The following is a 25,237-nucleotide window of genomic DNA, read 5'->3' as shown; positions in this document are numbered from 1 at the left end:
AGAGAGAGAGAAAGAGAGAGAATACTTGGCTTTACACGTAGGACAATTCGGATAATCGCTATTCCAACTTGCCGGAACTCGTATCGTATTGCGCCACGGAACACGTGGAAAGTCTCGTGTTCCTGTTGAGGCTAGTTTCGACGCAGGCTTGGGATCAGATTCACCTGGAACGAAACACTCGAATCCACGATCATGGTTACGCGAGAAGGAACAGGCATTATTACAACACGACCAGTCAATTCGACTGCTCTGTTGGACTTTTAATCGATGCCGTTAGGATGGATCGAGAGACTGTCAACACGGATTTGGAGTCGACGCCTGAGATGACCAAGATGCTTCTACATTGGCTACACTTCGGTAAGGATAAGAATAATTCTTCGTGAAGAAACGTTCTTCTTTTCAAATAAATTAAAAAATTTCGTTTCAAGGGGTGGAGAACGATCGAAAGATCCTCGATCCTGTCCTACGCCCGTACTTGAACAATCTTTTCAACGGCACTCGCGAGCACGGTTGGTTGGCCGCCTCGTGGAAGAGGAGGGAACAAGTTTACCGGGGCGAGATGGGATCGTTGTCGATGTTTTGCAAATCTGTCGTGATGGGGGAGATTACGCCCGGGAACGGGATCGTGGATCATCTGTCCAAGGGGTGGCGTTGGGCCGAGAATATGGCGGGGATGATCGAGCGTTCCGGCGATTCTTTGCGGTTGATTTTCCTTCCCAGGGATCGAGCGATTAAATTCGACCTAACGTTCGCGGGGAACAAAGGGCCGAGCTCGTTCACGACGTGGAGCAAGGTTAGAAGCGTCAGCACGATCGCGAGGAGGAGGAGGAGCAGCGTATATTCCAGAGCCAGCGAGTTATTCGATTCCCTGACGGGGTCGCAAAAACCATCTGGCTACAATAATGGTAAGATAAAAAGGGAAGGAAGAGTGAAGGAAGAAGGAATTGCCAGCTAAAACTTGACGCGATAAATTAGCGAGCACAGCTTAAACAAACTTTACCGCTTCCATTATTACGTTCCATTCGATGGAAACTTGTATTGTATAGTAAGTAAGTATAATAAGGTATTACGTATTTGGGTGTTTGAGTTTTAGAAAATTAATTAGATTCCACCCCCTCCCCCTCCGAGTTCTTGTTTTCACGGGCAAATTCTAGTTTGTGCTTGCTCGAAAATATCCGAGCTTCTTACGAATGAAGCAACATCGAGTGAAATTAATTATTTCCCAGTTGTATATACATATATATATATATATATATATACGCGAGTATTTATCCTGGCCGAGAATCGACGAGAAAAAAAGCCGATACCGTAGTATCCGTCCAAAAAAAAAAAAAAGAGAAAAATCCCAATGGCAAAATTTTTATCAATATTCGGTTTTCCCCGGAATGAAAGAGGCTTTGTTCGTATAAAATAATTAAAAAAAAAAAGGAAAAGAGAACGAAAAATATTAAATATCAATCTTTATTTTTCTCTTTCTTTTCTTTCTCTCAACGAAGATTTTACGTGATCATTTAACCACTACGAGTTTTTCGAAATCGAGATACTTTTACCAAAGCTTGCTAAAGTCCTATATATATATATATATATATATATACATATAAATTCTTTCCTTTTTTTACAAACCTATCCAGCCGTGATCGCGCACTAAATGACTAAACGTGCTCGGCATTAAAAATTGAGCGAGGAGTTGTGTTGCTCGTCCGGGTGTTCCGAGGCTAAACGGGCGGAAGTGACAAAGATTTACGTTGACGCGAGGAGGAGGGGGATATATCATACGCGACGTGGAAATTCGAGGTGGAAATACCTCGGAGGACGGGGTTATCGCGTTTTAAATCAACGTCCCCCGGTTCGATGACGTAGGCAAATTTCTGGCGCAACGGCGTTTTACGTAAGGCGAGGCACGCGTACCACCTACAGTACAGTGGACAGCCAAGCAAGATCAATATTTTTGTTAGGCGTTGCAGGACACGCGGAATTGAGGGATGCCAGCCCTTTGACGTATGTCGCGTCGATGAGCAGATCCCGAGCCCGCCACCGCGGCCCCGGCGATCTAATCTCCGCCATCGTCTCCCTCGGCAAATTCAGGGTAAGTCTCTCCACCAAACTTTTTCCTCTCCCCATTTCTTTTCGAGCTTCCTTCTAGGAATCGAAAGTACATTTCTTTGTATCGAGTAATTTGAAAATAATGAGATTGAAAGCAGAGCGTTCAAGCTTCTGATTGATTGATTCTCTTGATATATATATATACAGGTCCAGTTTGGATAATAATTTCCAAAACTCGCGTCCTCCTTCGCGTTTCCACTGTTTGCCCGGGTTTGGAGTTTCGGCTTTCATTCCGCAAACGCGACCCACCTTAATTACACACAGTTCGCGCAGTTTCATTAGATTAGACGAGCACGGATTTCCGGTGCACGGAAGGCAATTCCAGGACAGTAATTTCGCAGTGGTACGCGGCCAATGCGTTGGGAACACGTTTGGGGATTCACCACGTCGAATCGACAATAATATCGAGAGAGGCGGAACTCGCAAGGAGTTCGCAAGACTTGGCTGCTCGAGTTCTGCCATTTCCGACGATCCGCTTCTTCCTTGTCACGTCACCCATTACTCTTACATCTATCTATGTGTGTATATATATATAGATTGAGTGGTAGTCGATTTAATAGGGACGCTGATAACCGTGTTAGGATCGACTAACTCCTTTAATCGCGATTAATGCGATATGAGAGGAATTGATTGGATGAGACTCCAAGTCATGTACGAGAAAAATGAAAAAAAAAAAGAAAGAAAAGATATGTGTATTTGTGTGTGTGTGTGTGATAGGGTGGAAGGAACGTTTATCTCCCTCCAGGAAACTTCTTTCTTGACAACGAGAATTAAACGTCGCTCACACGTCGCTGTTTAAGAGACCCGATCGTTCCTCTTTTCCGTTCGCATGAATCTCCGACGAATATAAATTGACTTTTAATCGGGCCGCGAATAAGCGTTAATGGGACGCTGTGTATTAAATCACTCACTCTTTTATTCTTTTTTATTATTATTATTATTATTATTTATTAAATATCGCGTGAAACATTTTGGCAAAACGGAACAGAAATCGAGGGGCAAAATCGAGGAGAAATCGCGCGATCGTTTCGAGATACGAGGGATTAAAAATATCCTTTTTTTTGTTTTATTGTTTTTTTTTTTCTATTTTTTTCCAGCGACGAAAAACGCGTACAATTCATATTTTATGAATTTTATTCTTAACATGAAATAACCAACGGTTATTTTGTTTTGTTTCGTTCTTTTTTTTTGTAAAAAATAAAAAGGATTTTAAAAAAAATAGTTTTGGAAATACGATTGAATTTTTTTTCGAAATAACTTTACATTGAGCTAAATAATTAATATGTATGTACGCGTAATATATCGATTAAAATTATAAAAAAATATATATTAAAGTATTTTCGTCTGGAAAATAATAGAAAAATTAATTGTAAAATTCATTTTTGACACATTTTTTTATATTTAATTTCGAACAATACTGTTTTTACATTATTTTATTCATTTACATTCGCATAATTTTATAGGAGGAACGAATTTGCGGGGCAAATACTTTATCAATTTTAAACCAGAATGAATTATCGAACGGAATCAAAGAGAGAATTTAACAATAACTTGATTACGATACAACAATTTAAAGACATACGAAACCATAAATTATATACACATAAAAAAAGAGGTACTATAATAATCGGAAAAATAATTTTCCATGAGAGAACTTATTCAGCGTGCGTTAACGCTGTTGTAATTGAAACCGGGGCATCATTTTTTCCATTATATCTTGATGTTGCGCTCGTTTAATATCTTTAACGAAGTTGTTCGCTTATTCAAGCGTGTAGTAGCAATTGTTAATTAACCCAGACTTATTATTTTCGAGGGAGGAGGGGTTCGAAAGTTCGAACGTTCCGCGGCTTCCAAGATTAAGCTTGATTGCGAGCGTAATCAAAGGACGCGTTTAAAAAAGATGGCCGCTTTTTACGAAGCGCGCCCCTTAATCTTCCGCGCGGAAGGACGACTTCCGTTTTTCTTGCATTTTCAACCGGCAGTTTGAAAATCCGGTTTAATGCTTCGGGAAAGCCGGGGACGAGAAACTGCGAAGTGAAACCTCGGTTTAAGGAGAGATCATAAAATCGGGTTGCGACGTTACTTCAAAGGATCGTGTTACCGTAATAACGAAGAGGAGAGTTGCCACAACGATGCTAGTACAAGAAGTAGTAGTAGCGATGGGAACGATGCTCTTGCAAAACACGTATTTACTTACTTACAGTTTGTACAGACAGTTTGATAAAAATATAATCTTCTCGTTGGAGAATTTAATCATTTTGAATGAACAAGAAACGGAATAGTTCGAGCTGTAATTTAATTTTATTATATGTTTTTATCGCGAATGCGAAATTAAAAATATATACAAAACGTGTGAATTACTATAGAAGAAAATTGTGGTATGGCTTCTTGAGTCGAATTGGAAGTAAAAGTATATACAAAATAAAATACAAAATATTTCGATAACAATTGATACGTGCTATTTTTATTTCGATATAATACAACTCTTTCGCGATAAAAAATCGTTAGCAATTTTCAATCAAGCCTATATCGAATTAAAATATTTACAATCGAATCGATCCCATTACTATTATATACGGAAACATTTTCGACAACATCGATTTTTACGTAGATGGAAATAAAATCATCCGATGGAAAATAAATCCGCTACAATTGCTTCAATGTGGAAAATCAGAACGGAAGGATTGAAAAGATAGACATTTCGTCGAGGGAGTGTTTTAATAACGATAAAATAAAAACCCTAGAAAATCACAAATCATTGGACACGATTCATCAAATGATGAATTCAACTTCGATTTCTTTGCATAATAAAAACTTCAACCAAAGAGACAAAGTCAGCGAAGGAACAGAAATGCAAATTGGAGAACGCGAACATTTCGCGCTTAAAAAGTGGATTGAAAATTTGTTCTCTTTTTCTCGGTCACGCATTAAGAAAAAAATCGCCCCTTCCCTCGCTCACCTGGCTTCCCGAAACAGACGAGATTTCATCGGGATTCAAAGGGATTTCCTCGAAGGTTAGCGTAGTCTTTGGACGGCCTTAAACGTTTCAGCATTCGTGGGAGGATCCCCAGTTAAAGCAATCCTAATAGGTGTCAGCCAGGAACGTTGGACGTTGGGGGCCAATCCTCCCTTGTCGATATCTGTGAAACCAGCGACGACCAAATTTTTCGTCAGCCACGATCCTGGGAGATCCTATTTTCCTCGACTAACGCCATTCACCGAGAAATTCTTCGATCCTCTTTTCCTCGGATGAAGTAACACCGAGCTAACCAAGTAACTTGCCCGCCCATTTTCGATCCTGCCTGCCAACCATATTTTCCCCCGGAAAATCTCTCCTCTCTCCTCAATTGTCTCGGATTCGTGGATCTTCCATTCTGAAAAAGAAAAGAAAAATCACATGGACGAAATTAAAAATTCAAATTCGTTGCGAAAGGACAATTCGGTTGGATATTTCGGTTCATATTAGACGGTATAAGGGATTCGTGAACAAAATCGATGAAACCGTGTCCGATTTTCTGGAACAGTTAGCAATTGGAATTCCCTTGTACAGTTTCGATTGTTACTTACCCGATTAATGTTCTCATCGTTCCAGTATCCGTTCCTCCTTCGAACAAAACGACGTTCGATTCTTTACTCGTTCTGGCCTCCCGCGAGACGGTGGACAGTTCGGTTACGTCTTCAAAGCTTTCCAAACTTCGTACGACGCGGCACAAAGCATTCTCCTGTCCGCATTTCTCTCTTTCAGAGAAAGAAAGATCTCGTTTTATTTTATCTTATTTTTTATTTCGACAATAATCCGATTTAAAAAAAATAACATTTGTTATTTCTTCGACTTTTCGCTATTGTTATCGCGGATAATAAGTTTCTCGAAAGAAAGAGATTTTATCGTGGGTGAAACGTGGAATCACTTTTCTAATTGAATAAAACTTCGATGCTCTCGAAGAGAATCTCGATTTAACTTTGTTAAATTTCTATTACAGATAAATAGAGGAAAAAGGAAAGAACGTTATCCTTTTTTTTATTTTCCTCAATTTTTATATTTTTATTTTCGCGAGTACCTCGGCGCTTAATCGTTAATTTCATTTAATTTCCGCGCGCAAATATTGTTCTCTGGCGTAATTTTATCTTCGATTCGAAGTTCAAGTTCTCCTCGACGCGAAATCGAACTCCATAATTCTTCGAATAGACAGGCTTTTTTATTTGCTATTCGAATCATTTGATTAGAATAGAATAGCGATTCTCCCTCATATATATATTTCGATGTACTCTGCCTCGAAAGATGAGGCAAGAAGACGACACTACGTGTTCCTGGCATCCCGAATATGCATGTATCATATTTCCAGACCCACCGAAAGCGAATGAAAAGGGAAAAAGTGAACGCGTATTTACTTTGCCCTCTCGCCTCGAGGAGCTGTGTGAGGCTCCTCCTCTCCTCGCCTCCATCCTCCATTTGCCAGCTAACTTTCTACTTAAGGAGCGATTCACCCTCCCCTTATGCTTATGGAAAATGCGTTTTGCGCTTCGAAACTAAGTTTAATCCTGACTGAAACCCGCCAAACCCGATCTCTCTGCATCCCAGTCATTCTCTCCTTCGCAGATTTCAGCGTGCTCGATTTATCAAATATTCCCTCTCTCCCTCCTTTCTTTTCGAACACCTCAGAAAATGGACAACGCTTAGAAACGTCTCTTTCTCCTTTCTTTTTTATCTATCCATCTTAATTAAACCGAATCCGTTTCTTCTCTAAAACACAGAGAGAAATAATTTTTCCTGATCACAGATCGTGCAAGAAGCGGCCGCCTTTTTGCCACGAGAGGAGCGGGTGGTCGTGTTGGACGCGGTGCAACGCGTGGCCAGGGAATTCTCTCGTCGCTCGAGGAAGACTGGAAGCGCGTACACATCCGACTCGCCGAGGCAGGTTTATAGGCCGAGGTACGACTGTCTCTAAGAGGATGCAAGTTTCGAAGCTTCGTTAATGGGGTGCGGTTTTCCTTTGATTCCTCCCCCCTCTCCCGACGCATAATAGATTCGCTTTTGTTCGCTCCAGGCCGGAGACGGATCTCCCGGATTCACGTCCCCCACGGCCATTATCGCCGGAAATAAGGGAGCGGCGAATCATCGCCGAGCATCAAAAGCAGCTCGAGAAGGAGATACAAGAAATGCACGATACTTTGATACGCGACGCGTTGAGGAGGCAGTTTTCTTCTTGCAACACCTGCGACTCGAACTCGTTGTCCTCTTTCAATTCATCGATAGATTCCATAATGGGGACGATCACGTTAAGGAGATATCGAATTCCAATTTGGGACGCCATTAAAAGTTAATATATATATATATATATATATACGTAGAAAAATTATTGTATATATATTATTGGATATTTTATATATTTATTATATATTTCTTTTGTATATATTTTATTTTTGTTCGATTTCTAACGCTCGAAAGCACAGGTGTTCACAATTCGTAAGAACAGAGTAATAACATAAACAAAAGCGTACGCGAGTTGGTTTCTTAGAAAAGTAGATTACGATAACGGCATGAAAACAACTTTTACAATTTCAGAGAATTCGCCGGTTCGGTCGAGTTTACGCGAGAATCATAACACGGGCAAAGGTGAATTTAATACGCAGATGATCAGTCGAGAGGAGTCACCGACGTGGAGTACAAGGATCGCTCGAAGCAAGGAATTGGACTTGGAGAACGAAGAATTGCCATCTTGGGACGCGCTCGAGGCTACTCTGAATAGAAGGCTGTGTAATTACGGGGACGCCTTGCCAGAATCCTTGGAAAGCGTTGAGGAAAAATTACGTTACGAACGAACTACGCGGGAATGACCCCCTTCCTTCCTCTCCCCGCTGGAAAATCACTTTTCACTCTCGACGAGACGTATTTTCCATCCGACGAGGAAAATGGAGAGCAGGCTTTTAACGTACGCTGCGACGCGTCGAGATGCGTCGTGCGTTCATCGATTGCGACGCAATATCCAACATGGAGTGAATCGAGTTTGCGAATTTTTGTTTGCCCGGTTTTGAAAAGTCGTCGAATAAAGTGTTTCGAGTATATTTAATAGGAAGATGGTTGTATCGGAGCTTGTTCATCATCCCGTCGATGAAACTCGTCGATGGGAAACTTAATTCTCGCAGACAACGAAGAGTAACTTCACGCCTCTCTCACGGAAGTGCTCTCGTTCACTCTCAGTAAGTACACAACGATTACACGGTGACTGTAAACCTCTCGTAAAACTCGATAGACAGATAGGAATTGCAACATCGGTTTAAATTTTAATCCACGCTCGAAAATGATTCGGATTCGCGATTTTAATTCGACTTTCTATCGAATTTTCGAGGTGATTTTTATTCTTCGTTTTATATTTCGTTAATCAAGAAAACGTGCACGTATTTTTTTCCCTCCTCCCATTTAGATTTCAACAAATACCGACGAGAGTAACATTCCCTGGCAATCCCCTCCTATCCTTTCCATCAATCCTCCTATTCCGTGATCGTACATTTTTATTAAAGATCCCTCGATAAAGCTTCCCTTTCGGACAAGCTTTCCTTTCTAGGTGCGAAATTCTTCTCCCAGTGTATTTTTATTCAACGCTCAAATTGTCGCGTTGCGAAAAGATTACTTGATCAATTACAGAAATGGAATAGCCGAGCGTCTCTAACACGTGGTCGATATATATATCGTTTCCCTTTCATTCGTTTTTACGTTCAATTCGTTTATCCATTAACCGCGATTTATTTTACATTCGCTTTACTTTATCGATTATCGCCATTTACTTTTTCCCGATTATCGTTTTGCCGGCGTATATGAATCAGCGGCGCGTATTCAATTCAATAAGAAATTTTTCGAAATAATAGTTGTTTCGAAACGAGAATTCGATAGATTGGACGGGAAAGTACGGCTCGGTCGACGATTTAACGCGAATTTGGGAAAACGCGGATCGAGGGTAATTGGAAGTAGACAGACAGAGGTTCTCCATGAGGCCGCGTTTCGATTAGCTAAATGTGAAAAAATATAGGTTTGCCAACGGCCGCCTAAATTGCCAATTAAGCTCAATGGAATGAGCAACATTGTTGGAGCGCTATCGATGAGCGATTGAGTTTCACCCACGTGAACTCTAATCGCGTGAAATTTCACTGGAAAAAGCTTGAAATTCGTTTTAACACCCTCCATCCCCCTTTTTTCCCATTCTATACATTGAATACATATATATAATCCGGATGAATATTATAACGATATGCATATTTATAAATCTTGACCTCGAATAACTGTAATCCCCTCCCCCACGATACAACCTTCTCCACAATTAACTCCCAATTCTTCTCCTCTTCTCCAGACCGCTTTCACAATTGGCGAATCGATCGATCAAGTGCGCAGCGTGGCGAGATACGAGATACAAACAACGGGTACAACGATGCGTTGTCTCGTCCTCGATCGCGACGAGGGGGATGCATCGATTGAATTCGATAAGAAGAGATAAGAAACGGAGAGCGAGCAGCGTGTTCGATGTTTGGCGGTCAAAGGGTAGGCAAGGAGCTTAAGGAAGGAAGGAGGGCTGAAAAGAAGAAAGGGAACGAGAAAAATGGAAGCATCGGGAGCATCGTCGCCGTCGTCGTCGTCGTCGTCGTCGTCGTCGTCGTCGTCGTCGTGGTAGTCCTGGAGGGTAGTATTGTAGGCGGGGAGGGGGTAGTGTTGGTTCGGCCGGGCTGCTTCCGTGTATTCCGGGGGTGGTTTTGGTGCGCGCGCGCACCGGGGTTGCGCCGTGGTTTCATCTCAGTTTCGCAGCCTCCCTTCCGCGGTCCGCATCAACTCTGTCGTCGTTGTCGGCGCAGAGGTGTGTCGCCTTGGTGTCCGCGTTTTTCCGCGTTCCATCTCGCCTTCGACGGATCCATCCATCCCCAGCCAGTTCTCAGATAATCTCTTCGAGTTAGTTATTCATTCATTTTTTTTCCTCAGAGTGCGGAGGGGGGGGAGTCGAGAAGTGAGAAATAAAACAAACTGTCTTCGTCCCGTGCGAGCTATGTAACTACGTGCTCATAGGTGATCACGCGACCAGGACGATGGTGCGCGATGCGGATCCAGGTCCCGACGCGTGTAACCTGGTAAGCGAACAATTTTCTCGTCCCGTTCAGACGCGTTGTTATCACGTACGAATTATTACACTCATCGTAGAGATCCTCGATGGTACTCCTTACTCCCATCTCCTCCCCCTCTACTCCTTTATCCTTTATCGACGACGATCGATCCTCGCCTCGATCCCCGTATCCCCACGTATCCGCGCGTGCATATCCTCCCCGATTCCCGAAGAGACTCCGGCTGGATTGGCCATTGATTTTTCAACGGAACGCCCGTTCCTCGTCTGTTAATTGTCGGCCAGTTGCGCGCGAGCTGAAACAGTGAATTCCAGTTTTGTCGAGGGTGTCCTCGAAGAGAACGGAACAGTTTCCAACCTGTGTTCGAGAGATTGGAGGGCCAGGGCCATGCGGAGAACCCTTTGAACGAGCCCCCCCTTGACGTGCCGTCATTACGGCTAATGTACTTAATCGTTGGGAAATCGGTGGAAGCTACAGCGTGCAGCTTACAATCGAAATTCGTGGGCTCGGTGTATGATCGGATTTTAAAGTGAATAAAGGTGAGAGAAAATGGGTGAAATGCAACGCGTACAAATTGGTATCAAACTTAGACTGGAAATTGTCATTTTTGAAACGAGTTTTCCTTAAACGAACGATCCGTAAACTACTTTCCCATACAGTGTACAGGTATTTTATTTTTCTCTTTACCCTCTAATTTCCCCGATATTTCTTTTTTTTCTATTTATTTAGCGTAATACGATCATTCTTGTGTATTAATATTATTAATATTGTTATTGTTAATTTAATTTTTCTTCGTTCGTTCATCTCCCTTTTTCAGCTATTTCTTTTCTTTTCTCTTCTTTTCTTTTTTTTTAGAGTTGGAGGTTCATTTATAAAACGGCAGCAACATCGATATCGTTTGATTTACGACGAACCGTCTCCGTCTATCTTCATATTTCGGGCGAAACGTTCGTTGCACGTTCGCGTTGCTTCCTCGATATACCGGGATCCGGCCTTCCGGATTTGCCACGTTCATGGATTTCATCCGGGAAAAGCCGACAGAGGAGAAGAGAAAAGACTTAATCCGGGGCTAAATCTGAATAATCTCTCGGTAGCAGGGCGATTAACGCGCGATTGTAGCGCGTGGAAAAATTTCTAAGAAAATTTCTATATATATATATGTATATGTATGTATATATCTCTTCTTTCTCTCCTTTTTTTCCAAGAATCCCCCTTCGAGAATATCCTAATTCGCGACAGTGGTTGCAATTTCCTTCCACCGAATAAAACGAAGGAGAAAATTACGGGGAGAGGGGGCTTGGTTTTGAACGAGTTAAAGGGAATGAGTTAACGAAAGCACAGCCGTGGCCACGATAAATTTCGAGCTATTTTCCATCGAATTTAACTTAACAAAGGCCGGTCACGTTCCACGATTCCACGTCCCCATGTTCCATTAAACGATGCATCGATGAATGCTTGATGTCGCTTCGGGTTCTCCGTCATTCGTTTCAAATAATCGGCCGTCTGCTCGATTGTCCAACGTCCTCTCCACGAGGCTACCGATCTACGACCTCCCTCCTCCCCTTCTCTCTTCTCTCCTCCTCCCCTCCTCCCCCCAATTATCGAATGATCGATTTCGCGCATTCGAGGGAGCGCGTTCGTTTATAAATCGAATTGATCGGTCCCGCGGAAAATGGAACAAGAGTTTTTTGGCCGCCCGAGCCCACTCGACTCAATAAGCGAATAATAATTCCTCCTACGCGAGAAAGAATTTAAAATCGGGCCGAGTTAGTCGATGGAGAAACGTCACTTCCATCCATATGTTTTCCCATTCCCTTCCCCGAACACCAAAAACCACGTTTTTTTTATCTGGAAGAAATGATGATAATAAGTCTCCTCAATCCTTCCATCTGCTTCCATCGTTTCCAGGTAAAAATTGCGTTCTTTTTTTTCCTCTCTCTCTCTCTCTCTCTCCTATATATAATTTTTCAATAAGGACAATAAGTTGCTATGCAGTCGCGTTGATTGATCGGTTTCTCGAGCGATGTGACCCCTTTATTTATAGCTTGGACTGGAGGAAAGTTGCGAAGTAGTTGCACAGAGGCTCCAGTGCCAATATCCCCAGGTCTAATGACACTTGGAAATGAAATTTTTGCCCGTTTAAAACAAATGCACATTTGTCTTCGTCGAAACGACGAACGATCTACCTGGCTGCATACATATATACATACATATATATATATATATATATATATAAGAATGATTATGCATCCACTAAATGGTATCAGAGATAAATTTTCGCGTGTTAATAATGATACACGAGTGGCGCACGCGTCGCGATTATCTCTGAATATTTCAACCGTTCATTTATACCAAATGGTTGACCCGAATCGAAAGAGAGTCGAAGTGCTCTCTCTCTCTCCACGAGATTTCCGAGCGGATAATTCGAGCGTGATTTAAAAAAAAAAAAAAAAAACGTTATACATTTCCCAAATTATGAGCCAAATTTTACGGCTGCCGAATTTATTTCTCTATTTTATTTCATATTCGAGGCGAAATCGCCCCTACAATGGGACAAGATTGGAACAACGGGCAACGCCAATAGTAATCACGGGTTTACGCGTGGAGCGTGGAGCATTGTGGCCGCGAGAAATTTCTGCTCCCCCAGAAATTCTGTTCTCTGGCGGGGAGAATAACGAGCTTTGACCCGGTTCCCTCTTTCGCCCACCCTCTCTCTCTCTCTCTCTCTCCCCTTCTCATAAATTAGTCAAATCAATTATGACTTCTGCTGCAAGCCCGCCAAACGGCCGCAGGAGATTAAGAAAAAGGAAAAAGAGAGGAAAAAAAGCTTGGTGGAAACGATGAAAACGTTGAAATCGTTCGCGTGATCAAGGAAATTATACTTTGCAACAGAGAAGGGATCGTGCGCGCTAATTTCCGGGGTGCGGAGGAGTAGCGGACAAACACGGAGGTGGTCGAGGAATCATCGAACGCTTAGAGGTGTAAGTTCGTGGGAACAGGAAACATCGAAGAAGTGGTTTTGGCGAGTTGCACTCCTCCTCTCGAGAGGAGTGCTTTTCCTCCTCCTCCTCCTCTTCGCGCTTTCCCTCCATTATCATTCCCCATCCTCCGAACCTGTTCTAACCGAGACTTCACGGGACTTTTCTCCTCGATCATCATCGTCATCGAGAGGATTTCTCAGAGAAATCGAGGAGGGGGGTGGAAAAGAGGTTTCGATTGCGCGGAGAAGAAGGCATCTGTCGGATCGTCACCCGTCACCAGTCAGCATTTTGACTTAACTGGAGCAAGCTGGAGCACCCCCTTGACCCCTTCCAACCACTTTCTTGCTGCACGATGATTTCCAGAGTGCTCGTATCCCGTGTTTAACGTCCTCTCGTCCCGTCCCCTCTCGTTCGGCCATTCGACGTCGCGGCCGCGAATCGTCGAGAAGGAGAACACGTGGAGGCGATGCCTTCCCTCTTCGTTCGTTTCATTACAGGGGGAGAGATTTCGAGACGTTTGGCCGTGCGAAACGCGTGCGCGTGCAGAAACGCTTCTGTACAGAGGAGAAAAAAGGAGGAAGAAAGAAATTTTTAATAGTAGCGCGAGGAAAAAAGAAAGAAAGAAAGAAAGAAAGAAAGAAAGAAAGAAAGAAGGCGATGAACCGGGGAAATTTATGGATCCGGGCACGATTTATTTTCAGTGTTTAATAGTGTTAGCGCATCGGGAGGGAGGAAGGGGGAATTCAGTCAGAGGGGGAAATCTCGGGTAGAATCTCGTCCGTTCGGTTACCGCGCGCCGGAGATGCCCCACGCCGATGTACACCCGGCTTGGAATCCCCGTAATTAACCGGCTCGGAATAATTAATGAAAACTTAGGAAACGTCTGGAAACGTCTTGAACGGAATCGACGTTTCATTTCCTGAAAATATTACCTCCTGAATCGAAGTCGAAGCGGAAATCATCAGCGGACGAGGGAGCGAAGATGGAAGATTTTTCCCCTCTTTCGTCCGTACTCTCGATCGCGTCGTGTTGATAATAATTCAATCACGTATTCACGTTCCATTTCCTTGACACCCCATCCCTCCTTTATTATCCCTCGTATCGTTGACCCCTTCAGATGTATAGTAACTTTCGACAAATTTCGAATAAATGGAAGAGAAATTCCCTCGAAGTTGAAATATTATCACACGTTTCTTTCCGCTCGTATTCCTCGCGTTCCTAAAGTCTTGGCCGAGATATTGCAGCGCGTCGCGGTGCGCTTTGCGGTCTGCACGGTGTACACAGACCTCGCTCGGTATGTCTCCGGCGACATACTACACGTGTTAACACCTTGGAGTCAAACGTTCCGTTTGAACGACGAGAGGAGTTTCTCCTCTCTCGTTGTTCGAAAACGTCCCTCGACGTCGAGAGAGCTACTTACTCACCCCCTATTTAATTATATATAACACGCCTCCTCCCCCGCATAGTTAATTCAATCTCGTTGATTCTACTCCTCTTTGCCCCCTCCCCGCGAAAGACGTCTCGAAGAGATGCTTACACCGTAGAGGAAGAGAGGAGGCCCCCGTTACCAGGTTTTTAAAGAGGTTACGATTCAATGGGAGGCCATCAACAAGCTTGAATGGGCCTCTAACAGCTTCTAGAATTCAATTAACGCCTCTAAGATAGCCTCGCCGTTTCACTTCACGATGCTTATCTCGAAACTGCTAAGCTTTCCCTCTCCCTCGCCAATGTTAGCATCTCTTTCTCGTGTCTCCTCCGTCCAACGAGTTGGAAATTTTTCTCCAAGCGTCCATCTTCGATACGAATCGATTCCTAATCGACGAATATCGTTAAAGCGTTGTTGTTCGTAAACGAGCGAGCGTTTGGAAACGGCGGACTCTTTGAAAAGTCTTGGCGGGCTAACGAACCTTGGCGGATTTCCCGACAGCCAGTTTCCCCACTCTTGGGGGAGGGAGGCGCGCGCGTAACGCGTCATTTTCGGAATCGGAACCGGAAATTCTATTCCGGTCGTCCAATCGAATCCCAACGTTTCCACGGAAACGTTTGTCACATAAAGCTCGCGCAAGCTAGGCGACCAGATATCCTCTCCAAGGTGTGGACAAAGGTTGAGGAATGCTGGCAGGAATTCTCGAAGGGAGATTCCTCTTTTAAATATTTCCATTAGATGTAGAACAGTGCATTTCTCGACTTCGTGGGACTAATTTAAGATAATCAATCGTTGAAATAAATATTTTATCCGGATACGAATGAAAAAGATATGTAATAGTTCTAGTTTTTTTTTAGCGTGTAAAGTGATTTACATCGAAAAATCAATAATTTAAGAGATATCGCAAAGATACGCTCTCCTTTATACGATAACAAGCCTCTCGATACCTCTTAAATCAATGATTTTTCGATAAATAATAGTTTTACAATTGTAAGTTTCGCAACGTTCTTTCAATTAATAATTATATTTAAATAAAATGTAACGAGAGCATCACCTTTAAATATCACCACGTCCAAGGTAATTAGTCTTGGTTTCCTTTTGATAACCATAATCCGATATATCAGTCGGATCTTATTAGATTTGCTTAATTGGTTTTAGCCTGTACCGAAAGTTTAACCGCGTTGACCTGATTACTTCAGACACGTTCGCGGCACAATCGTGACGTTTGACAAGCCGCTCCCTCTCTCTGTCTCTCTCTCCGAATTTTCCCTAATCAATTTATCAAAAAGAGGAGAAGCCAAACGAGATCCCGAGCGAGAAACAATCCGTCACTCCTTTTTCGAAAATACAATGCAATGATATTATAGACTGCAGGAAAATTTATTCGCTACGAAGAAAGGATTCGAAGAAAAATTCCAGTAAACAAGATTGCCCTATCAAGGTATCGAAAAGAATATTCTTGTATATTTAACGTGTTACACAAATATCGATTGAATTAAAGAAAAGAATTAATACGATCGATTTAAACGATACTCTCCGTGAAACTAAGTATCGATTCCGATCTTATATCTTTATATTTAACGCGGAGATACGTTGGGTGTTTCGATATACGTATAATAATATTATATATTTTTCAGGAACGTGAAACAACGCTAGAAACGAAAGGACCATTTCTTACTACTCCATTGTAATCCTATCGTTCCGTCCCATGATCGATATTCCGTGCAATCGTGCACGTTTCTTTCATATTGCCGACTCTATCTCCTAGACTTGTTCTTTCGCACGCGGGATAAAACATAGATGCGGCCAGGGAGATGGGGAGTAGATACGTTTGTACACAGATGGGAGGGGAAACGGAATCTCATTTTCTTGGGAAAAAACGCTATTCAATACGTCGCCTCTTTGCCACCCTCTTTTGTTCTCTATCCATCCCTTCCCCTCCACCCTCCATTCGTTATTATATAAAACGTTTATTGTCGTTCCAGGGGAAAAACATTGCGGGTATTGTTGCGGCGACACGGAAATTCCGATACCCTTCTTTTGAAATTTCGGCTCGATCCGACGCAATCCCTCTCGTTTGTCCTAATTTTTTTTCCTTTTCTTTTTGACAGAGGAAGGGAGGGAATAGGGAAGAGGAGTTTTGAAAAAGATCGAGTCGAGGTTTGAATTGCGAGAAGAGGGAGGAAAGCCTCTCTCGAACCGTCTTGTCCGTTCCACGATTTTTTTCTTTTTTTTTACGGACATTGTACGGATACATTTTCAGTCCAGCGAGAGGAACTCGGTCCCCCATTGAACTGATCCACTTCTTCGAATCCGCGATTCTGTAGTTAAACGTAGCGGAAATGAAAATATTATTTTGTTAAGAAAGGGATGTAGGGGAATGGTGAATTACCTTCATTTTCGGGAAACATTTTTAGAAAAGGGTCCTTATGCAATGCTCTTCAATGTTTCCGCGCCATTTGCTCGGGCATAATGGAGAGGGTTAGTTCGAGTAAAGTAGATAGTACCACCAAAATGACGAGTCCTTTTGTTCTGAGAATGGTTTACTTTCTCGTATTCTCGGATCTCAATTCCTATGATTTTTCTTCCAGGCTTGAATATATATCGGATCGAAAAGAGCCCGTTCAATCGATAGACATGGATGCATCATCAAGCCTTTTCATCGGATTTATGAAAAAAGAAAGAAAGAAAGAAAGAAAGAAGGGAAAAAAAGGGTATCAGATTTTCCAACTCGCGAGAATATAATCGTAATTGAAAGAGTAATACAAAATTATTGTGAAATGCGTTTTTTTCGAGAGAAAGAGAAGGGAGAGAAATCATTTTGATCCCAATTACGTGAAAGTTTGCCCTTTTTTCCCCATTAATAGCTTATTCGATTCGTATCAATCACGAAGGATCCGGTATAGAGTGGCGAAACGATCTGTCGAAATTTTCATTATTTCCCCGATACCAGTCCCAATGTTCGTACGCGTGCTTTTATTTTTTCTTTTCTTTTTTTTACAAATGAACGCGATTAAACAGCGCGCGGGCAAAAATTGATCGGGGGTTCAGAACCCCCGAGCTTTTATCTCGGGCCGTAGCGAGCGGTAATTTTCATACAAGGCGGGTACAATGAGTCCGTTAAGTTAGTAATTAGGGCTATTAAACCGGTAAAGGTCGCGTAATTTAATTGGTCATTCGTTATTTGCCGGCGACGAGCGATTGATCGAAAAATTTGTCGACTAATTAAACGTACCGTATCGCGCGCGTGTATACGTGTTTGCGCGCGTGTGTGTATCGATCGTACGTCCAGAGAATTATAAAATGAAACTTGGAAACCTTTGGGAACCTTTTCCCCCCTCTCCTGGCCAATTATCGACAGATACTCTCTCGTCCAAGATTCTTTCTTTCTTTCTTTCTATTCTCTGGAAAAAAAGAAGAAGGGAAAAGAAAAAAAAACTAGAAATCCAGCAGGATCCACCAGATCCTGGATAGATAGTGGCCGATTCCACTGAGGGGAGCTAGAGCTGCATCCTCAAAAGGGATGCCGGATAGAAAGTTAATTATAAAGCGGAGAGAAGGGGACCCCGGTCGTCGAGCAAGTATCGAAGATCAAAGTCGAAAATGTTGCCCGATCCAGTTTCCACTCGGAAAATTTATTAATACCGCCTTGATCGAGGCATCCCTGCAAATTGACTAACTGTTTAATTAACTAATAGCAATGAGAGTCAACGACCTCTTCCCCTTCCCCATCCTCGGAGAAACTCGCGCTTGGATTCGAGCCATCCCTAATGAAATCTCGTACAGTTAAAAATGGACGATCTTCGGCGAGAAAGATCGTTTCTGTACGTCGTTCCAGGCGTACTGGAATTCCTATATAACGGAATTAATGCCGCGAGAAAGTTTCTTATTTAACGGCGGAGCAGATGCCGCAATTGCGTTTAGCAGCCGTTGCTGTTGGTGGACCGGGTTCGATTATGCAAATCGGTTATCGTGATCCCTGCTTGAGCCGCGTTACGTAAGAATCGCTAAAACTACCCATAACCGGCCAGATGCTGGCCAGAGAGAGAGAGAGAGAGAGAGAGGGAGAGAGAGTGGGCCACCGTGTTCGACCCTTGGTCCACTTACTCCTGCGAATCATCTCCTCCTTCCCACACGGTTAACCGAGTTAAGCCGATATTCTCGAGAAGATGCACGATGCACCGGGTCTGACGGGCGCGGTGAATGTAAATTTTCATTAAGATCTCGGCTCCCTACGTTTCCTGCGGCTCCACCGATTTCACCGCTGATTGCCTACCTAGTCGGTCGATTACAGCTCGAAACTTTCGTTTCCTTCGCCCCGAGAAACGAATATTCCCGTGCTAAAATCTAACGTGATGCATCGTAAGAATTGATTTGTATTAATTCCATCGATCTATTCGTCTGAGAAAAAGTTTTTGCTCGATAATTTTTCAAATCAATTAAAATAAAAAAAAAAATGATCGTCGGGAGAAATACGATGTAATGATCTCTTCTGTTTCGAATCTCGGGGAAATACGGAGGTCTCGTATTAAATTAAGCATGGATACGTGTACATCTGTCAAAAGAAACTTACTTCAGAAGAAAGTTGGGCGGAATCGAATTAATAATTTCCCCTCGTTTCCGCTCGTTACACCCCGCCCGAGCCGGGTTCATTATACCACGTGAGCCGGGGTGCATCAAGGGTAGTCGCATCCTGCGACAACGCCCCTCCCCCGCGCAGGAGGAGCGTCCTCGAGGCAAACCGCAGTGCAGTTGCAATTTCAATGCGCCGTGCCAATTAATGCGAAGTCGTGTTCGAACTACCGATGGCTCGTGTTAACGACGTTTCCACCATCGAGTGCCAATTATCGATATTAAAATGTCCAAATGGAAACGTGCGTCGTTTCGAAACTTTTTCCCCTCCTCCTCCTCCTCCTGTCCTCCATCGACTTTCGTTTCGATTCCCGCGAGAAGAGTTGAACATTTTTCTCTTTTCGTTTCAACGCACGTATCGGGAAAGGATTTCGGGATACGCGTGTTGAACACACGTGTTGGTTACTGGAACTTATGAATAATCACCGCGCCGTTTGTATGGAAAACTGTTGGTGGAACAATGGCGCGCTAACTATCGGCCAAGTTTAATTATCGAGCGGGTTCTCGCAAACTGTTATTTTAATCCCCGAACCGAATCGAAATTGTCTATCCACGGCACATCTATAAATTCCGAATTTGATATGTCTACTAATCGGCCGTTAAATGGAAACGGAAAGGATTATCACGCGGAGAGTTTCGAACGGATCCTCTCGTCGTCGATTTTCGAAAACTCGCGTCCAGGAGAGAGATACGTTGAGGACAGGTTCTTCAGGATATCCGTTCAGGAAGGCGAGGACAGATTTGAAAGGGTGTGGACGCGAATACGAATTCCTCGTTTCCAGAAAATTTATTCCCCGTTATTTCCAACGGAGGAGTAAATAATGCGTGAACTTTAAACAAGCGTCTTCTCGATAATGTTACTTGTGAAACATTATGCGTGATGCAAGCAAAAAAGAAAAGAAAAGAAAAGAGGACGCGACAAGTTAATGGTCGGAGACAATTGGAAATCCGTCCGAGCGATAAAAGGAAAGGCGACGCAGAAACGTTGGGGGTGAAATGGCCTTGAAAAAGATCTCTCTCGGCGCGTTCAACGACGATAATCAAGGACGCGTCGCGACTTGCACGGATATACGGCGATTAAATCGAGACGAATGCATTCCTCCGCTAGGAAATGAAATTGCACGAATCCATGTTATAATCCGCTTTTCTTTTTTCTTTTCCCCCAGATGGCAGTTCTCGCATGGAGGGAGAGAACGAACGACGCTCGGTTGGCCGCTAACAAGTGCCAACGAAATCGTCCTTCACACCGGCGAAATTGAAGAGGACTCCCCCCCGTTTCTTGGTTCCGTTTAATCCTCCTCTCGTGAAACCCGGCCAAGGGGGTGAGAGGGATCATCGTGCTGAGACCGAATTATGAAGGATTCGACGATTATCTTTTCTAAGAATGCTAGATAAATTCGGTTCGTTACGAAACGAGTCTCTAATAGATTAATCGTATTTCTCGCTGATCTATCTTAGGAAAGCGATGCGAAGCGCGTGTCGAGGATCTCGCGTTACGTCCATCCCGGGACATTATTCGTACGAATCGATCCGAGTCTAGATTGAATCCGAGCGAAGATCGATGACCCGATCCGCCTACGAGTTGGGTGGGATCGCGTTGAATTTTCGCGTTGATATGCGAGCTTCGTAAGGGGAGGGGGGAGAGGAGGGTGAGACTCGACGTAGCAGGTAGACGACGCAAGGGAACAATGGCGGGCGAGGTGAACGCGACGAAGGTGGAGGGCTCGATGAGCCTCGTATCAACGATATCATCCTCCTCGTCGGCCGGGGGCTCGGTTTCAGCAGCGATCGCGACCGCTGCCACGGCAATCCCGACTAATCCGTCCACGACAGTAACGGGTGGAGCTGCGGTCACGAGCACCGCTAAACCCGATCATCACGTCTACAACGCGACCGGCTACCTCGTGGAACACGACGAGCTCGATCACAGTAAGTAATAAGAGGCCGAGGTTGAATATAACGGTTAATGCCCGTTACACGGGCATCAAAGCCGGACCTAATGGAAGCTGCATTAGGCCGCTCTTACGCCCGGAAATGCCACTTACCAATCATCCCCGCCATTTCCTCGCCGCGTCCGCCTTTTTCCTTTCACTTTTCTTTTTCACTCTTCCTCTCTTTTTTCACTCTTTTTCCATCTCTTTCTCTTGCCTTCTCCTCTTCAGATCAGCGGGGACGGGCTTTTTTTCATCCTCCTTTCGATGAAAATCGCATTTTCGAATTTTTGCTTTTAGGCTTTTTAACGTAACGATGTGGTTAAAAGGGATAGATTGGATTCATGTAATACGGGGGGGGGGGGGTCGAATTTTTCACGCTAGATTGAAAATTATTCCTTTCCTCGACTTTGTGCACAGAGAGAGAGAGAGAGAGAAAGAGAGAAGAGGTATTTCTCTCGATCAAAAACTCCCGTTTTCGTTTCATTCGGGAATCAAAGGGATTTTGGGGAGAAGGAGGGGATCGGTTTAAACGTTGCTCGTTCATTCCACGCTCTCTCGACAGCCTGGCTAACTAATCCACGAATTCCCACCTCTTCCTCCTCTTGCCTTTTGCGACGGGCAAAACAGTTTCCAAGGGAAGCTTAATCCCTCCTATCTCTCCTGAAATTTATCACCTAGCCATATCCATAGGTCTCTCTCCCTTTTTTCTTTTCGAGTTCGAAACTCGTCGATTTCTTTATCGGAAAAATTTCAATGCACGAAACTCTTTTGCTTTTTAATGCAACACAATAATAATAATAATAATAGTAAGCCAGAATTCGAAATCGTGGAAGGAACGAGCAACAGTAATAGTAATGGTAGTAATAGTTTTTTTTCAAAAGGAGGCTTCGATCAAAGGATAAACCGTTATCAGAGGCGGGCTGCGTGGCACGCATCCCTCCCTCTCCTCCTCTCCCTCCCTGTTTCGCCAGAGCAAATCTTGGCCACCTTCATCCTTGCCCGACCGGCCGACTGCGACACAGGCTGAATACTAATCGTAAACGCTGCGGTCTACCAAAGTCGGATCGATAGTCGGCCGCTCTCTCCAGAATCACCGGGGGTGATACACGATGAAATTCGGATCGAAAGCTTTTTTGCCGTTATAGATATTCATGCGAATGGAGCGAAAGGCTACCTTACTCCTTACTTAGAGAATTTTTTTCTCTCTCTTTCTGTCTCTCTCTCTCCAATATTTATGAGAGTTACCTGTTATGCATGAAAGGAGGGGAGGAGGAGGGGATCGGATTTCTCGAATACGTTTCCTCCCGGATCTGAAACAATTCGACACGGTATCTTCGACGCGACATTCTCCTCCACCTCTCCCTCTTCGAGTTCAAATTGTAAATTCTATTCTTGTTTCAGAGAGGAGTACTAGTAGTAGTTTTATCTTTGTTTTTTGCCTTTCCTTTTTTTTTCCCCCCTCGGGTTTCCTTTTCCCCGGATTTTAATTTTCGGTTTCGATTACCTTCGATTTGATCAGCATCGCCTTCAAGATTCGTTGAATTTCCGCCTGCGCCTCGAGCGCGTAAGGTCTCTCCAATCTTTTCAGGAAACGCGTGACGGTCGTGGAGAATATATCCCATTGATCCGATTCGCTCTCGTAAGTGTAGCTGCTCGACGCCGTGCTGTACTTTCCCAAAATTCTGAATTCCTGATTTTCCTGTTTTTCGTATGTAATTCTCATCAATCCTTCCTCTTTTTTTACAAGAGGTAAAGAATAATATTCATAAAGACGCGCTATGAATAAAAAGTTCGTTGTGGAACGTTTTTTTTGTTACATTAACCTCATTCTTTTCTTGCCTTTCAGATCCCGTTCACCGTTGATAACAAATTTCACTCGATATTGATCGATTGTTGTGCACGATAATTTTCTCTCAACCATCATTTTCGCGATATTGTAAAGAAAAAAGAAGTAAACAGGATCGCGTTATCATCGTCTCTTCGAAAATATCACGACGAACGAAGATTAGGAGTTTAAAGAAATGTCGGTCAAAAAAGTTACGGGGCGCGAAAGAAAGAAGGAAAGTCAAAAAAAGCGAGGTAAACATTCCACGGAGTCAAAGTGAACCGAAGCAGTGGTTTATTTCGTATCGTTGATCTACCTGTCGCCTGTTCATCGCCTCGTCGTCCCCGGACGAATCCTCGCGGCGTTTCAATCTCTTGCAGCAGGAATTGGTCCTGCACGAAAGGGATCTTTCCACTTGTTTCTTAGCGTTTGATATCCTGCCGCAAGAGCGGGAGCAAGTTCGAGGCTGGCTCTTGATCTTTGGCAAGGAGATTGCGGGGGAGCTGATCGAGAAACCGCGGGGGGAGGCGGACGTGGACGCGCTTTTCACGCGGCTGCTTCTACGCGATAACGTGCATCGAGTGCAGTTGCACCTCGACGAAAACTCTTCCGATTCCCTGCACTCGCCGCAAGATTTGTCGATTTTCTGCGAAAATTCGGCCGAGATATGAATACTGTCTTCATCGACATATAACAATTGGAAAATAACTAGTTACAGGTAATCTAGAAAAAATATTTGCCGTGAGAGAAGGGGCTCCATGTCGTGGAAAAGATTACCTTAAATGGAGCACTTTAAAAGCAGCATTTTCGTTCCATTTCGTTCTCTCGAAATTGAATATAATTCGAAACTGAAATAGGGGGTCGATTTATTCGACGATGATCAAATTGTATCAGGGATTTCTATTGAAAACAAACTCGTTGGATTATTTCGGTTGGACGGTGGTCATAATTACGGTTAATTAAAGAGAGAGAGAGAGAGAGAGAATTTATAATAAAAGGTATAACGACATGGAGCTCCCGTATAACGAGAAAACGTAACGTTTATTGTGAACGCGTTTGCCGAGGTCCTACTACGCTAATGGCGTGTATAACGAGTTGATCGATACGAACGTGCAACTCGACTGCCTCGTCGTAATCCAGGTACGGGTATAGGAATCGATGCAATTCATAGAACCACGGTATCTGGACCTGGTAGTAATAACCGTTCGATCTCGCCTCCAACAGATTTCTCAACTCGTTCACGTATAACCGCCTCATCTCCCGTATCTTCAGAACGATCTCGACGAATGTGACCCGGGGCAGATTCATGGCGACGTGGATCCGGGCGTAGGCGCGATGCCTGTGCTCGCTGTTCAAGTAGCTCCACGTGTCCTTCTTCCAGAGGCACGGCGATTTCCTGTACAGGCAGGCCAATTTTCGGAAATGACGATTAATCCATTCCTCTTGGCCGACGTTCCTCCGTGGCAATCGTTCCGAGGAGCACTCGCTCATTGTGCACTCGCGCGTGTATCGTGTCGTCGTCGTCGTCGTCGTCGTCGTCGTCGTCCTCTCGTCATCTCGTGGCTTACGGCTCGAATGGGGACGAGATCGGCGGACAAACGGTTGTCCCGTCCATTTTTCGAAGCATCGTTGCGACGATTAGGTTAGAATCGGGTTAGAAAATCGTGTCGAGGGAAATCGAAGAGGGGGTTTTCTTTCTTTTCTTTTTTTTCCTTTTAACCTTGGAAGAAAGTCTCCGTGAACTTTTCAACTTTGGAATTTTCGGTGACGTCGAAACGAGCAACGAGTTAACAACGCGAGAACAACACCCTTCGATCGTCTTATCGAGTCAACGTCATCTTTGTCGAGATTAAGGTTATACACGTGCACGGTTATACACGGTTGGGGGGTGGAGGGTGGAGAGAAAAGGAGAATTTCGAAGAATTTCGTCGCTCTCCTCTTCTCCCTTCCTCTCCGTCGCTTGTGCTCTCGTTTCGATATTTCGATTCGACCAGAGTCGAGGCGGCTGCGACAGAGATTATTCGTTATTTAATTTATAGAAACCGATCTTGATCTTTGTTCCTTTCTCCCCTCTACCTCCCCCTCCTCGAGGATAAATCTATAATTTCACGATTGTTCAACGATGTTACGTTGCAGGTATACTCGCCGGTTTCTCAGATATACAGACAGTTTTTCTAGCGTGTATCTCGACGTTGCTGCCGTTGATCGTCGCGCTGGGGATCGCCTTCGGCGTCAG

General features: G+C 43.8%; 3 protein-coding genes and 1 long non-coding RNA gene across 11 annotated transcripts in view; 2 read left to right on the top strand and 2 right to left on the bottom strand.

The window, feature by feature from the left end:
- Window positions 1-8,298, top strand: part of LOC100577569 — a 13,114-nt gene extending 4,816 nt beyond the window's left edge. For both annotated transcript variants that reach the window (XM_006558531.3, XM_026444751.1), the window contains 6 exons: window positions 42-357; window positions 429-905; window positions 1,956-2,086; window positions 6,882-7,033; window positions 7,149-7,420; window positions 7,667-8,298. In XM_006558531.3, the coding sequence (XP_006558594.3) occupies window positions 42-357; window positions 429-905; window positions 1,956-2,086; window positions 6,882-7,033; window positions 7,149-7,420; window positions 7,667-7,938 (1,620 nt within the window). In that variant the 3' untranslated portion in view covers window positions 7,939-8,298. The remainder of the gene's footprint in view (window positions 1-41; window positions 358-428; window positions 906-1,955; window positions 2,087-6,881; window positions 7,034-7,148; window positions 7,421-7,666) is intronic.
- LOC102654964 overlaps window positions 1-25,140 on the bottom strand; it is a 26,095-nt gene extending 955 nt beyond the window's left edge. The window contains exons 1-5 of one of the 5 annotated variants that reach the window (XR_003305974.1): window positions 24,112-25,140; window positions 23,318-23,647; window positions 22,681-22,875; window positions 5,671-5,841; window positions 5,337-5,477 (exon numbers count right to left, since the gene is read on the bottom strand). Coding sequence is in view for 3 of the 5 variants with exons in the window: in XM_006558525.3 (XP_006558588.1) it covers window positions 10,331-10,498; window positions 22,681-22,875; window positions 23,318-23,647; window positions 24,112-24,492 (1,074 nt within the window). In the remaining 2 variants the exon portion in view is untranslated. Of the gene's footprint in view, window positions 1-3,821; window positions 5,478-5,670; window positions 5,842-10,052; window positions 10,499-21,339; window positions 21,435-22,680; window positions 22,876-23,317; window positions 23,648-24,111 lie in introns of those variants that run through there. The other 4 variants (XR_003305973.1, XM_006558526.3, XM_006558525.3 and 1 more) reach the window with 4 other exon arrangements.
- Window positions 10,075-25,237, top strand: part of LOC100577045 — a 57,404-nt gene continuing 42,241 nt past the window's right edge. For 2 of the 3 annotated variants that reach the window (XM_006558530.3, XM_006558529.3), the window contains exons 1-3: window positions 10,075-10,212; window positions 20,409-21,171; window positions 25,138-25,237. In XM_006558530.3, coding sequence (XP_006558593.1) covers window positions 20,931-21,171; window positions 25,138-25,237 — 341 coding nt within the window. In that variant the 5' untranslated portion in view covers window positions 10,075-10,212; window positions 20,409-20,930. Of the gene's footprint in view, window positions 10,213-10,491; window positions 10,743-20,408; window positions 21,172-25,137 lie in introns of those variants that run through there. The other variant, XM_003249275.4, reaches the window with a different exon arrangement.
- On the bottom strand, window positions 11,415-20,402 carry LOC107965421. The gene is made up of 2 exons (XR_001705359.2): window positions 12,803-20,402; window positions 11,415-12,595 (listed from the first exon to the last, which is right to left on the bottom strand). It is a non-coding gene; the product is annotated as an uncharacterized LOC107965421 (long non-coding RNA).

The sequence above is a fragment of the Apis mellifera genome, linkage group LG13, assembly GCF_003254395.2.
Source record: "Apis mellifera strain DH4 linkage group LG13, Amel_HAv3.1, whole genome shotgun sequence".
Lineage (NCBI taxonomy): Eukaryota > Metazoa > Arthropoda > Insecta > Hymenoptera > Apidae > Apis > Apis mellifera.
The sequence above is the reverse complement of the archived record's forward strand: the minus strand, read 5'-3'. Positions and strand labels throughout refer to the sequence as shown.